General features: G+C 34.8%; 1 protein-coding gene across 1 annotated transcript; it reads right to left on the minus strand.

Annotated features, from left to right (window-relative positions):
• Positions 1-93: 93 nt before the first annotated feature.
• Positions 94-10723, minus strand: LOC124445144. Its single transcript, XM_046995851.1, has 16 exons — positions 10505-10723; positions 10046-10205; positions 9222-9914; positions 8929-9100; positions 8471-8571; positions 8307-8388; positions 7343-7488; positions 6331-6605; positions 4459-4638; positions 4002-4161; positions 3178-3870; positions 2885-3056; positions 2428-2528; positions 2265-2346; positions 1305-1450; positions 94-566 (listed from the first exon to the last, which is right to left on the minus strand). The coding sequence occupies exons 1-16, from the start codon at positions 10600-10602 to the stop codon at positions 291-293; spliced, it is 3537 nt and encodes a 1178-aa protein (XP_046851807.1). The 5' UTR covers positions 10603-10723; the 3' UTR covers positions 94-290.
• Positions 10724-16158: the final 5435 nt, after the last annotated feature.

A 16158-nucleotide genomic window follows, 5' to 3' on the forward strand; every position in this document is an offset into this window, starting at 1 on the left:
CGCTTTCACTGCTTTGTATAAGGCAAAAATAATTTTTCAAAATTTAAGAATAATTATCGATTAAATAATCTTGGTAGCTAAAAGGCACAGAAGTATGATGAAAAACCTTTTATATTGTTCATTTCATGTAAACTGATCGAAAAACATGTAACTTCTTATCTTACCTACTAATGGCTAACTGCAATTGGATAAATTGCATGATCACGTCTCGAGAGAGGAAAAATTTCCAATTCTCGGGCAAATATATCAGATAGATCTAATATCTTTTCGCTTTGCGAGTTGATCAAAGATTACTTTGATTGATCACCATCTTTCAACATCCTCCTCAAAATTTTCCCACTTGCTGACTTCGGAATAACATCAACAAATTCTACACCACCACGAAGTTTCTTGTAAGCTGCTATGTTCTTTTCCACAAACGTCTGCACCTCTTGTTCATTCAAGTCTTTTGCCACTATAAATGCTTTAGGTAGTTCACCACACTCTTCGTCTGCTATGCCAATAACAGCAGCATCTTCAATCTTCGGATGAGAGATAAGCAGAGCTTCTAATTCGGCCGGTGCAACCTGCAAAATGCATGGTATCCATATTAAAGCTACAGGCTCGAACATAAAACTTCTGGGTGACAGCTATATAGCTGGGTTTGGTATGCCAGTAAATAAGTTTCAACTACCCATAGAAACTATATAGGATCTTTAAATTTAACGCATTCTTTAAAGCGTATGACACACGATGCCAGTTTCTTGAGAATTTTTCGCTTTTTTTCCACCAACGCTTAATATTTTAAAAAAAATTTCGAAAACGGTACACGCGAACGAGTATTTAAGCCTGTTATTATATAATAACAATTTGGCGTTGTGTTACTGGCAGTGAACAGTAATTTACAGTTTTGTATAATTATTATAGAGTTCACTGCATGGTGTAAGTGTAACTGTAAAAGCTTAAGTGTTATGGTTCTTATAGATTCTGCAACTGTTTCGAACAAAGATTTGTGCTTTGATTCACCATGCATGCACCAGCGTCAGAAGATCGAATCCGTGGTTTGAATAAAATGTCAAAAGATTAATTTTCTCTCAGTCAAATGTTTAAAATCTTATACTTTGTTTCTTTCAATGTTTAGAGATTTCAAAGCACTGCATGTTCACGAACGCCCTTCCGTTTATCTGTATCTCATGTAACATAACTGCCTGATTTTTTGACAATATGCGATTATGTAAAGTAGACTTAATACTGTACAGTATATTCAGAAGTTACATCCAAGAAATCAAGTATTTTGATGTCTAGGCCGTTCGGGTTGGACTAACCTCCATACCCTTGTATTTGATCAGTTCTTTGCACCGATCCACAACGAAAACAACTTCGTCGTCATTGTAGTATCCTATATCGCCAGTTCGAAGCCATCCTTCAGAGTCAATGGTTTCTTCGGTTGCTTTTGGATTGTTGTAATACCCTAACATCAAAAAATGTATTCCTTAAATAGGTATACTTGCCATAGTATATATCTGTGATTGATTGTCTTAAATGACGGGTTTTACTCCAGGCAAAGCACACGCGGAAGAAAATTGTGAATGAATTTACACTGCTGTCTTTAAGAAAAATACGTCCTTATCAAGTAATTGATATGAATCACAAAAACGCTATGTCATTTCGGCTCAGAAACTAAAAATTATGACACTATACATAAATAGTATGCTTGCAACAACATATGCATTAAACGCAAGTTATGAAGATCTGGTTGCTTTTATAAATGTAGTAATTAGCCTAGTAAAGTCTTGAGGATATGATTGAACATACTGAATGCAACGATCATGAGTTTTGCAAGGAAACTGCGCTCAATTTTTCAGCAAATCCCTTCCTTGCAATTGGGTCCTGCTATATAACTGCACGGCACAAAGAAACGGTGTGACCATATATGGACATTTTTATTTACTTTTGGTAAAATTTTAGTCAGACATACAGCCTATTCTATATCTAAGGCTGCGTACTGGTAGCATGCTAAAAACGGCTTATCGTAATGACATGAAAACTCCTTCAATGGAAAACTCTGGCATGGAAACTGAAGATGAGAAAGAAGGGAAATTGAGAAATGATGAAAAAATGTGCTGTAAAAAATCTACAAAAATGGAAGTGGTGGTTTAATAGAACCAGTTGACCATAATCTAATCTTTATACATCATAGTGAATAACGCTACCATTTTAAACAAAATTTTGAGCTTGCATTTACACTGCTCGTCACTTCCGCTGTACGCAATAATTAACGTTACCTTTCATTATCTGCGGTCCTCTAAGACTTATTTCTCCTTCTTGATTTGCACCCAAAACGTCTCCTGTACTTAAATCAGTCACCTGATGAATATGAACATGAATATGTCCACGCTTTGGTAAAAAAACGTTAAAGCCTTGCAAACGTTCACTTCAATTGGTTACCTTCAATTTAGTGTTTGGAAATAATTCTCCAGATGAACCATGAATAATTCTACCCGAATAAGACATTACAACTAAGGGAGACGCTTCTGTTAAACCATAACCTAAAATGAGTTATAATCAATGATTGAGTAATTCGCATGGCACTGTTGGTGTATTTGTAAATATGGCTAATACACACAAGCCTCTTCAACAAATGTTACTAGATCTGAAGGGTCAGTATAACTTTTCAATTATTTTCATTGCCGAATAACGGGAACCTGTCCATCTCTTTCTATTGATCATCGATGATAGTACGAGAAGAGATTTCTGACTTCAAGCGCATATCCATACATCAAAATTGCAAATACAAAAATCAAGCTAACAGCAAAAACTTCAGGAATAAACTAGCTAACAAAAGTTAGGGAAAAACTGTTAGAATTCCACTTTAGTGCATACCAGAGAATTACCGAACCCTTACCTTGTTTGATGGTAATATTATCTAAACGCCTTTCCAACGCGAATTGCAGGGATTCGGGTAAAGGCGCAGCACCAGACATGATGGATTTCACAGATGACAAATCATACTTATCAACCAGGGGACTTTTGGCAAGAAACAAAATTAATGGAGGGACTAAAAGAAGTCGCTCTACCTAAAGGTGCGATGATTTGTTTAACTATAATAATGATGCGGTGAAATTAATCTAAATTAGTGATATATGAAAAAATAATATTGAGACTTGAGATACAAGTGAAAATACAAATTGTAGTGACCTTGTGATTTTCAACTGTTTCCAAAAAACTTTGTGGTTCAAACCATGGCAAGGTAACAATAGTGGCACCTCTGTACAAGCACGCACCCAAATTAATATTAAAACCAAAGATATGAAGAAACGGTAGAACTGCAAGCACTTTTTCATCAAGGCTTGGGTCAAAAAATCCTGGCACATCGCAGCTTTGTTGTATGTTTGCTGAAAGGTTAAAATGTGTTAACATGACACCTTTTGGCAAACCTGTGGTACCGCTGGAAAATGGCAACATTGCTACATCTTCTTTCGGAGATATGTCAATTACATTAGGATAATACGATCCATCGTCTTCAAAAAGCTCCTGGATTGATAAAAAGCCTTCTGCTTCCCCAACAACTAACAACTCCATTAATCCAGCAAGATCGGCGGCCTCTTTTGCTTTTCCAACAAGATTAGGCACCGTCACAAGAAATTTGGAATTTGTAGCTTTTAGTTGATGAGAAATTTCATTAACGGTGGCTAAAGGTGATAAGGTAGTCACCACACCACCTAAAGATTGTACAGATAGACAGATGATTGGAAATTCAATCACATTTGGACAAAATATTGCCATCACATCATTCTTTTTAAAGCCAAGTCTAGTCAACGCAGATCCCATTTTCAAAGCTTTCTCCTGTATTTCTGAGAATGAATATTTGTTTCCATTAATTCCATCGACCTAATCAATGAAAGCAATAAGCGTTAGGCATCTGCTTTAGGTGTTTGTACTGCCCCCATTGCTTCCTTTAGGAATGTCAAACATGTAGACATGTAGAGTACAACAGTTTGCATCACATAATTTTTACTTACAATGGCTGTTCGGTCGCCAAATGCATGAAATTTCTTAAACAGGAATTCTGGATATGATTTATCGTCAACAAAATCCACATCCGAACATTTGTTTCTAATTATGTTGGGGACGCTGATTAATTTGTCTGCTTTAAGGCATCCGGATGCGATTTTGCTCTTTCTGTAAAGTGAATGTCGTTAAATATAAGAAAACAAAAATAAAATTTCTGAAAGAAAGTCAAACAGCAGATTGGCCAGCCTGCAAATTTAACCACGCTACGTAAATTTTGAATCTCTACTACTATGGAAAATGCCTATTTTTATTCTTACACAATCAATGAACACTGAAATACTTGCACAGCAAAAGTAAAAGTTGTCTGTGCCATAACTGTGCTATCTACACTACAGCATACAATGAAATATACTCGAAACATACATTGGGGACGTTTAGCTATCTATAATAGAAGTACGTTTTTACCTCTGCTCGTTATAGATGGTAGTGTTTAATAGTTTCAAAACACCTGTTATTTTCCTAGATACATAGCGATTTGTCAGGAAGCCTTGTTTTACCATCATTATTGAAGCCATATGGCTATCAATGTGTCGGGCAAAGAAGCGTCTACAGAATGACAAAGATGCTCCTTTACAACTGTTACAAGTTTATTAAGTGCTAGTGCGTGATGAAATCGGATATATACGAAATGTGTGGTTATAGTTGGTGAGTGATTACGTTTTACACGACGTAATTCAAAGATTTAACTGCAAGCTGACATAGAACGTGTCGTTCTAGCATTACTAAATACATTGTAATTGAATCAATCACATGCATATTTGTTGTTAGTCAGCGCGCAAAAAAACACGACAGTAGCACGTCAGTCATAGTGAAGCAACTGTTGAAGCAACGTAATACGGTTTTATGGAATGTGACGAGAGGTGTCCACGTGCTAAGTGCAATTACGTAAATGTACAATAATTGCGTAAATACGTTGATTGTATTACGTACTGTATCACTTTCTTTATACAGTTCTTAGAATAAATACTGTTACAATTGGCTAATTATTATCATATAATAAAATTTCATAAAAAAATCACATAGTTCATTGCATTTATAAGTTCAATGTTGACGATTGTACTTATTTTAAGATTTCGTTTTCCACCTGGCAAATCTACAAGCACAGTATTTTATACGCAAATTGCAGTTGCATCGTTGAATTACGTCATGCGATGCAAGGCTCGTCATGCGTCATTTGCATTAAAAATAGCTTCAATTCATTTTGCCATAGATGTAATGAGACTTTTACAATATGTTTTTCTAACATGTAGAAGAAACAGTTCACAGTTTGTCATTGCTTGCTAGTTGATGTTTTACTGTTTATCTTTTTTTGACTCGTCCAATAATTGGCGTACAATGGGATGAAAATCGTGAAATTTTGGAGAAATCCCGTAAGCTTCAATTTGCTCGGATTTTCTTTGCTCCCATAACAAATTTTGCACCACTTTGAGATGGTTATTGTGTATCAAGACAAATCCTATCCTGAATAACCTTATGTAACATGGTACCGAGTAACTTTGTGGAATGGTCTTGTGTTTCTTCAGGACTTCCTTTTATTCTGTTAAGATTTCTAACGCCTTCATAACTAAAGCAACATCAGAGTAAGATTTGATTGCTATCACCAACATGCTTCATCATTTTGCACTTGAGACAATTTTAAAATCTTTCAGCAAGCCATCTTAACTTCTCATGCACATATACTCAGTTATTACTTCCACACATTTCACTGAAACTTCGACTCCATGGTAAAAAGTATTTTTTCAGTTTTCATGCACTAAATTTTGTACTTTTCCTCGCTTACATAACCTACTAGACAATATTGCATATACGATACTGTATGATATTCAATGCCTCGGGTCGTTTTGTAAAATCACTAGCGGGAGTTTCAAGGGCAAAGAAATGGCGTGAATGTATACCTAAACAACCGCTTCAGCAATCAAATTAAATGGCGTCTTCTGGCTAGACTCTTTTCAACAACAAAATACTTCCAAATGACTTATTTTGGCTGTAAACATAGAAAGTAATATTGTAAAAGTACATGTACTCAAAAGAAAATTCGTCCCTTTTTCAATCTAGTATAACTTACATTAAAATTGACATTGAATGAGTTTCTTTCGTAATTTCCTATATGTATTCCGTCGATTACATTCATTGTGTTTCTTTTTCCCTATCGTACGTACGTCACGTGAATAAATATTGAATAAGAAATTAATTATTCTTTCAGAATATAAAAATACTAAAATTGATTAAATATCCTATTGACTTATTCGCTTTGCAAGTAGCTAAATCAAAGATTACGTTGTTGTTTGATCACCATCTCTCAACATCCTTCTCAAAATTTTCCCGCTTGCTGATTTAGGAATAACATCAACAAATTCTACACCACCACGAAGTTTCTTGTAAGCCGCTACGTTCTTTTCCACAAACGTCTGCACCTCTTGTTCATTCAAGTCTTTTGCCACTATAAATGCTTTAGGTAGTTCACCACACTCTTCGTCTGCTATGCCAATAACAGCAGCATCTTCAATCTTCGGATGAGAGATAAGCAGAGCTTCTAATTCGGCTGGTGCAACCTGCAAAATGCATGGTATCCATATTAAAGCTACAAGCTCGAACATAAAACTTCTGGGTGACAGCTATATAGCTGGGTTTGGTATGCCAGTAAATAAGTTTCAAATACCTATAGAAACTATATAGGATCTTTAAATTTAACGCATTCTTTAAAGCGTATGACACACGATGACAGTTTCTTGAGAATTTTTCGCTTTTTTTTCCACTAACACTTGATATTTTAAAAAAAATTTCGAAAACGGTACACGCGAACGAGTGTTTAAGCCTGTTATTATATAATAACAATGTGGCGTTGTGTTACTGGCTGTGAACAGTAATTTACAGTTTTGTATAATTATTATAGAGTTCACTGCATGGTGTAAGTGTAACTGTAAAAGCTTAAGTGTTATGGTTCTTATAGATTCTGCAACTGTTTCTAACAAAGATTTGTGCTTTGATTTACCATGCATGTACCAGCGTCAGAAGATCGAATCCGTGGTTTGAATAAAATGTCAAAAGATTAATTTTCTCTCAGTCAAATGTTTAAAATCTTATACTTTGTTTCTGTTCAATGTTTAGAGATTTCAAAGCACTGCATGTTCACGAACGCCCTTCCGTTTATCTGGATCTCATGTATCTGTACCTGATTTTTTGACAATATGCGATTATGTAAAGTAGACTTAATACTGTACAGTATATTCAGAAGTTACATCCAAGAAATCAAGTATTTTGATGTCGAGGCCGTTCGGGGCCGACTAACCTGCATACCCTTGTATTTGATCAGTTCTTTGCATCGATCCACAACGAAAACAACTCCGTCGTCATTGAAGTATCCTATATCGCCAGTTCGAAGCCATCCTTCCGAGTCAATGGTTTCTTCGGTTGCTTTTGGACTGTTGTAATACCCTAACATAAAAAAATATATTCCTTAAATAGGTATACTTGCCATAGTATATATCTGTGATTGATTGTCTTAAAAGACGGGTTTTACTCCAGGCAAAGCACACGCGGAGGAAAATTATGAATGAATTTACACTGCTGTCTTTAAGAAAAATACGTCCTTATCAAGTAATTTATGTGAATCACAAAAACGCTATGTCATTTCTGCTCACAAACTAAAAATTATGACACTATACATAAATAGTATGCTTGCAACACCACATGCATTAAACACAAATTATGAAGATCTGGTTGCTTTGAGAAATGTAGTAATTAGCCTAGTAAAGTCTTGAGGATATGATTAAACACACTGAATGAAACGATCATGATTTTTTGCAAGGAAACTGCGCTCAATTTTTCAGCAAATCCCTTCCTTGCAATTGGGTCCTGCTATATAACTGCGCCGAACAAAGAAACGGTGTGACCATATATTGACTTTTTTTTATTTACTTTAGGTAAAATTTTAGTCAGACATACAGCAAATTCTATATCTAAAGCTGCGTACTGGTAGCATGCTTTAGAACGGCTTATCGTAATGACATGACGACTCCTTCATTGGAAAACTCTGACAAGGAAACTGAAGATAAGAATGAAGGGAAATTGAGAAATGATGAAAAAATGTGCTATAAAAAATCTACAAAAATGGAAGTGGTGGTTTAATAGAACCAGTTGACCATAATCTAATCTTTATACATCATAGTGAATAACGCTACCATTTTAAACAAAATTTTGAGCTTGCATTTACACTGCTCGTCACTTCCGCTGTACGCAATAATTAACGTTACCTTTCATTATCTGCGGTCCTCTAAGACTTATTTCTCCCTCTTGATTTGCACCCAAAACGTCTCCTGTACTTAAATCAGTCACCTGATGAATGTGAACATGAACATGTCCTCACTTTGGTAAAAAAAACGTTAAAGACTTGCAAACGTTCACTTCAATTGGTTACCTTCAATTCAGTGTTTGGGAGTAATTCTCCAGATGAACCATGAATAATTCTACCCGAATAAGACATTACAACTAAGGGAGACGCTTCTGTTAAACCATAACCTAAAATGAGTTATAAGCGATGATTGAGTAATTCCCATGGCACTGTATGGTATATTTGTAAATATGGCTAATACACACAAGCCTCTTCAACAAATGTTACTAGATCTGAAGGTTCAGTAAAACTTTCCAAATATTTTCATTGCCGAATAACGGGAACCTGTCCATCTCTTTCTATTGATCATCGATGATAGTAAGAGAAGAGATTTCTGACTTCAAGCGCATATCCATATATCAAAATTGCAAATATAAAAATCAAGCTAACAGCAAAAACTTCAGGAATAAACTAGTTGACAAAAGTTGGGGAAAAACTATTAGAATTCCACTTTAATGCATATCAGAGAATTACCGAGCCCTTACTTTGTTTGATGGTAATATTATCTAAACGCTTTTCCAAAGCAAATTGCAGAGATTCGGATAAAGGCGCAGCACCACACTTGATGGATTTCACAGATGACAAATCACACTTATCAACCAGGGGACTTTTGGCAAGAAACAAAAGTAATGGAGGGACTAAAAGAAGTCGCTCTACCTAAAGGTGCGATGATTTGTTTAACTATAATGATGATGCAGTGAAATTAATGTAAATTAGTGATATATGAAAAAATAATATTGAGAAGTGAGATACAAGTAAAAATACAAATTGTAGTGACCTTGTGATTTTCAATTGTTTCCAAAAAACTTTCTGGTTCAAACCTTGGCAAGGTAACAATAGTGGTACCTCTGTACAAGCACGCGCCCAAATTAATATTAAAACCAAAGATTTGGAAAAACGGTAGAACTGCAAGCACTTTTTCATCAAGGCTAGGGTCAAAAAATCCTGGCACATCGCAGCATTGTTGTATGTTTGCGGACAGGTTGAAATGTGTTAACATGACACCTTTTGGCAGCCCTGTTGTGCCGCTGGAAAATGGCAACATTGCTACATCTTCTTTCGGAGATATGTCTATTACATCAGGATAATATGATCCATCATCTTCAAAAAGCTCCTGGATTGATAAAAAGCCTTCTGCTTCCCCAACAACTAACAACTCCATTGATCCAGTAAGATTGGCGGCCTCTTTTGCTTTTCCAACAAGATCAGGCACCGTCACAAGAAATTTCGAATTTGTAGCTTTTAGCTGATGAGAAATTTCATTAACGGTGGCTAAAGGTGATAAGGTAGTCACCACACCACCTAAAGATAGTACAGATAGATAGATGATTGAAAATTCAATCACATTTGGACAACATGTTGCCAACACATCATTCTTTTTAAAGCCAAGTCTAGTCAATGCTGATCCCATTTTTAAAGCTTTCTCCTGTATTTCTGAGTATGAGTATTTGTTTCCATTAATTCCATCGACCTAATCAATGAAAGCAATAAGCGTTAGGCATCTGCTTTAGGTGCTTGTACTGCCCCCATTGCTCCCTTTAGGAATGTCAAACATGTAGACATGTAGAGTACAACAGTTTGCATCACATAATTTTTACTTACAATGGCTGTTCGGTCGCCAAATGCATGAAATTTCTTAAACAGGAATTCTGGATATGATTTATCGTCAACAAAATGCACATCCGAACATTTGTTTCTAATTATGTTGGGGACGCTGATTAATTTGTCTGCTTTGAGGCACCCGGATGCGATTTTGATCTTTCTGAGAAGTGAATGTCGTTAAATATAAGAAAACAAAAAGAAAATTTCTGAAAAAAAGTCAAACAGCAGATTGGCCAGCCTGCAAATTTAGCCACGCTACGTAAATTTTGAATCTCTACTACTATGGAAAATGCCTATTTTTATTCTTACACAATCAATGAACACTGAAATACTTGCACAGCAAAAGTAAAAGTTGTCTGTGCCATAACTGTGCTATCTACACTACAGCATACAATGAAATATACTCGAAACATGCCTTTGGGACGTTTAGCTATCTATAATAGAAGTACGCGTTTTTACCTCTGCTCGTTATGGATGGTTTTGTTTAATAGTTTCAAAACACCTATTATTTTCCTAGATATATAGCGATTTGTCGGGAAGCCTTGTTTTACCATCATTATTGAAGCCCTATGGCTATCAATGTGTCGGGCAAAGAAGCATGTACAGAATAACAAAGATGCTCCTTTACAACTGTTACAATTGCGTTACAGAATAGAAACGTAACAGAAGGGCCACTATCGTCGGAACCATTGAGTTCTATAATAACTGGAGGGGAAACGTCAACAAAATTTGTATAAATTATTAGCGCGCGGCCGCGTGGTCAAAAACATGGCGGATTTTGGTTGTCAAAGTCATTGAGTTCTATAATAACTGGAGCGGCTATCTCAAGCATTGAGTTCAATAATAACTGGAGCGGCTATCTCAAGCGCGGCCTTAGATATCTGCTGACGCCAAAAAAATGGCGGATTTCGTCCGTTGCCGCTGAGATTTACCGAAATTGATCGCTTTTCCGAAAATTTCACAATTTCCACTCCCTCCTGAGGAAAGAGAAGAAAATGTATGTGTGTATTTGGGATTCGTCAAGCAATTTTTTGATGAAAATCAAGGTAAAAACCTCAAATTCATAACAGCGAGTCAACTGTGGTTGTCAGTTATGTGCTACTACGAGGATGCATTTATAACTATCGACGAAAGAGCTATATGTCGGCTACACATGTATGAATGCAGATGTGCGTCGTTTTTACCAACGTCGAACTTGTTTGATCGATTAAACTCTTTAGTCTATACAAAAAAGTATATCATAGTTCATCTCCACGGTTCACGAGAGAGAAGTTAGCTTATTTGTTATCATTGCTATTTTGCTTCTTTTCATGATGCAATGGGCAATGGCTTTTTTCGCCACAATTGTTGGATTTTTACTTGTTTCTTTAAAAAAGTAAATATTAAATCTCTGGATATTTACGGATTTTCTGTAATTGAGTTTCATATTAAATTTCAAAAAGACTCAAGTCTGTATAGGTTTGGTAAATCAAAACAAACAATATTGTATAGAAAGTACTTTAAGTAACCTTTTTGTGATGTTCTGAAGTGCAACTGCATCAAATACTTGTAAAGTTGTAGCACATTTTGATTTTGTTGTATTGATACATGAATTGGGCAAAATGCAAATAATCATCAAAACACTTGTGCTTCCAATGGTGTTTATAATTCATTTGTAGTTTTAATACTTCTACCCTTCTTTTCACTTTGTTTTGTTTTTCCTATATTTGCAAATAAGTACACAATTTGAATGATTAACACAGTTTTCACCTAAATAATAAATTTCATAAGCAGTTGGTAGTGCATTTTGTTCTCTGAGTATCCACATCTGGTGTTTTGTTCATACAAGAATGATGAAGTGCAAGTAGATATGTCATAGCAAGGCAATATAACCAAATGAATCAAATACCTATAGCGTACTTTTATTCTAGAAGCTTAAAAGCTTTTTAGAAATTATAAAGTTATTGGATTATATTAACCATATATCATCAATCTCATGAAAAGAAATAAGAAGCAAAAAATTTGTAGGAAAGCTTTGAAAAGTGAAAAACTTTTCTTTAAAAAAGTAGCAATAATGCATATGATAAATCTCCATTCTGTACTTTACTAGGTAAATAAGCTCAAACTGTTTCTTGAAACAAAAAACTGTAATAATGAAGAAATATACAGTACAGTAACTTTGAAAGTTTCATCACTGAATCTTTAATGCTTCAGTGTAGTGCATTAGATATTAGTAACATTTATACAACACTCAACTAAAATGTTTTGATAAAGATATGACTTGATTTAAACATAAGTTATATAAAACCCAATGGCTTATACAGTTTGATGCTTCACATCTGCATCAAGTCATCAATCTCAGTACAAATGTTTACATAGACTTTATGGCTTTCCCATTTTATATCTTTGTGAATTGACATTTCATTAAGCATCAAAACACACACAACCTTGCCATCTTTCTTTGGTTCATGAACTTTAACTTCAAAGCATTCAAGGCATCCTTAGTGAATCCATTGTCTCCATCCCTAGAATTTGACCATGATCAAATTAAATAACTCTGGATAGGGCAGACGATAAATCAATTATCTTTACAGCATTATAATTTTTTAAGACTCTGCCTGGTCAATAACATCTTCCAGTCATCTTTACTCCTTGGTCTTCCCTGCATGTTGTCAGCAAATAGAACATAACAAGCTCTGCTCCAAATCATGGGTACTCTTGGGGCTGATCATTTCGTTTTGATACTTACTCACAGAGCAAAATGTGTGCAGGGTCTTTTTGCTTTAGGAAACTATTTTGCAAATAGATGGGTAAATTTACGACTTCATGCAGACTTTAGAAAAGTATGCAGAATTTTATAAACAAAAACAGGAAAACATCAGTATATTTGGCGTTCAAGTCAGTCTTAAAAAATACGATCTTTAATATGTATTTTTATGGCTTTTAAAGTGCATGTATAATTGCTTTTCAGTTTTCAATCGTTGACGGACTAAAAAACTAAGCAACTATCTCACCTGTGAGAAGCGATATGTTCCTTTTTGTGGAAACTACGACATCCAACAATTGAACGATTGAAGTGTTGGCATTATAAAAGAAATGCCAAAAAAGATATCGTCACAGAATATGGAACTAACGATATCGTGTTGGTTTTTGAAAAATTCTTTATAATTTACTATATACACCAGGGGGAGGTCGAGAATATTATTTTTCTGCAAAGCGATCATTTCAGCGGAAATACGTCCGTTGGCCGCCATTTTTTTGGCGACCTCGCCCCAGTAAAGATAGCCGCTCCAGTTATTATAGAACTCAATGATCTCAAGCGCGGCCTTAGATATCTGATGATGCCAAAAAAATGGCGGATTTCGTCCGTTGCCGCTGAGATTTACCGAAATTGACCGCTTTTCCGAAAATTTCACAATTTCCCACTCCCTCCTGAGGAAAGAGTGAGGAAAATGTATGTGTGTATTTGGGATTCGGCAAGCAATTTTTTGATGAAAATCAAGGTAAAAACCTTAAATTCATAACAGCGAGTCAACTGTGGTTGTCAGTTATCTGCTCCTACGAGGATGCATTTATAACTATCGACGAAAGACCTATATGTCGGCTACACATGTATGAATGCAGATGTGCGTCGTTTTCTTACCAGCGTCAAATTTGTTTGATCGATTAAACTCTTTAGTCTATACAAAAAAGTATATCATAGTTCATCTCCACGGTTCACGAGAGAGAAGTCAGCTTATTTGTTATCATTGCTATTTTGCTTCTTTTCATGCAATGGGCAATGGCTTTTTTCGCCACAATTGTAGGATTTTTACTTGTTTCTTTAAAAAAGTACATATTAAATCTCTGGATATTTACGGATTTTCTGTAATTGAGTTTCATATGAAATTTCAAAAAGACTCAAATCTGCATAGGTTTAGTAAATAAAAACAAACAATATTGTGTAGAAATTACTTTAAGTAACCTTTTTGTGATGTTCTGAAGTGCAACTGCATCAAATACTTGTGAAGTTGTAGCACATTTTGATTTTGTTGTATTGATATATGAATTGGGCAAAATGCAAATAATCATCAAAACACTTATGCTTCCAATGGTGTTTATAATTCATTTGTAGTTTTAATACTTCTACCTTTCTTTTTCACTTTGTTTTGTTTTTCCTATATTTGCAATATAAGTGTACTATAATTTGAATGATTAACACAGTCTTCACCTCAATAATAAATTTCATAAGCAGTTGGTAGTGCATTTTGTTCTCTGAGTATCCACATCTGGTGTTTTGTTCATACAAGAATGATGAAGTGCAAGTAGATATGTCATAGCAAGGCAATAAAACCAAATGAATTACATTCCTATAGTGTACTTTTATGCTAGAAGCTTAAAAGCTTTTTAGAAATTAGAAAGTTATTGGATTATATTACCTCTATATCATCAATCTCATGATAAGAAATAAGAAGCAAAAATTTGTAGAAAAGCTTTGAAAAGTGAAAACTTTTCTTTAAAAAAACAGCAATAATGCATATGATAAATCTCCATTCTGTACTCTAATAGGTAAATAAGCTCAAATTTTTCTTGAAGAAATATAAGAAATATATAAGAAATATACAGTACAATAACTTTAAAGGTTTCATCACTGAATCTTTAATGCTTCAGTATAGTGCATTAGATATTAGTAACATTCAAACAACACTCAACTAAAATATTTTGATAAAGATATGACATGATTTAAAATTAAGTTACATAAAACCCAATGGCTTATACAGTTTGAAGCTTCACATCTGCATCGAGTCATCATCAATCTCAGTACAAATGTTTACATAGACACAAACTTTATGGCCTTCCATTTTACATGTTTGTGAATTGACATTTCATTAAGCATCAAAACACACACAACCTTCTTGCCATCTTTCTTTGGATCATGAACTTTAACTTCAAAGCATTCAAGGCATCCTTAGTGAATCCATTGTCTCCATCCATAGAATTTGACCACAATCAAATTAAATAACTCTGGATAGGGCAGACAATAAATCAATTATCTTTACAGCATTATCATTTTTAAGACTCTGCCTGGTCAATAACATCTTCCAGTCATCTTTACTCCTTGATCTTCCCTGCATGTTGTCAGCAAATAGAACATAACAAGCTCTGCTCCAAATCATGGGTACCGTGGGGCTGATCATTTCTTTTGATACCAGATCACATTTTGATACAGAGCAAAATGTGTGCAGTGTCTTTTTTGCTTTAGGGAAACTATTTTGCAAATAGATGGGTAAATTTACGATTTCATGCATTGACAAATGACAGAAAAGTATACAGAATTTTATAAGAATTTTACAAGTATACAGAGTTTTATAAACAGGAAAACATCAGTATATTTGGCGTTCAAGTCAGTCTTAAAAAATACGATCTTTAATATGTATTTTATGGCTTTTCAAGTGCATGTATAATTGCTTTTCAATCATTGACGGACTAACAAAAACAAACAACTACCTCACCTGTGAGAAACGATATGTTCGTTTTTGTGGAAACTACGACATCCAACAATTGAACGATTGAAGTGTTGGCATTATAAAAGAAATGCCAAAAAAGAATCGTCACAGATTATGGAACTAACGATATCCATATTCTGTGATATCGTGTTTGTTTTTGAAAAATTCTTTATAATTTACTATAGACACCAGGGGGAGGTCGAGAATATTATTTTTCTGCAAAGCGATCATTTCAGCGGAAGTACGTCCGTTGGCCGCCATTTTTTTGGCATCCTCGCCCCAGTAAAGTTAGCCCCTCCAGTTATTATAGAACTCAATGGTCAAAGTCAGCGGAGAGACGCGGGCTCATAAAATAAAATTTTTGTCGCCCACCCTGATTTGACCACCACGATTGCAAGTATAGAAAATATCAAAACTATTTATTTTCCTAACATAAACACTTTTTTAAAATTTTATTTATTAAACCGCCAACTTCTGTGGTTTGCGGATGCTGAAATAGCGACAGAAAAGGGAACATTTCTTGACTCCGGTAAGTAGCACAGTATTAGTTTTACTATTGTGTTTTTAACACGATACTTGAAGAGTGTTTCTACTACTAAGTTTTAATTTAAAGTTATTTTGGTCCAGTCTTGTTTGTTCTTCACTTAA

This window comes from Xenia sp. Carnegie-2017, unplaced genomic scaffold (assembly GCF_021976095.1).
Source record: "Xenia sp. Carnegie-2017 unplaced genomic scaffold, XeniaSp_v1 HiC_scaffold_22, whole genome shotgun sequence".
NCBI classification, from domain to species: Eukaryota; Metazoa; Cnidaria; class Anthozoa; order Malacalcyonacea; family Xeniidae; genus Xenia; species Xenia sp. Carnegie-2017.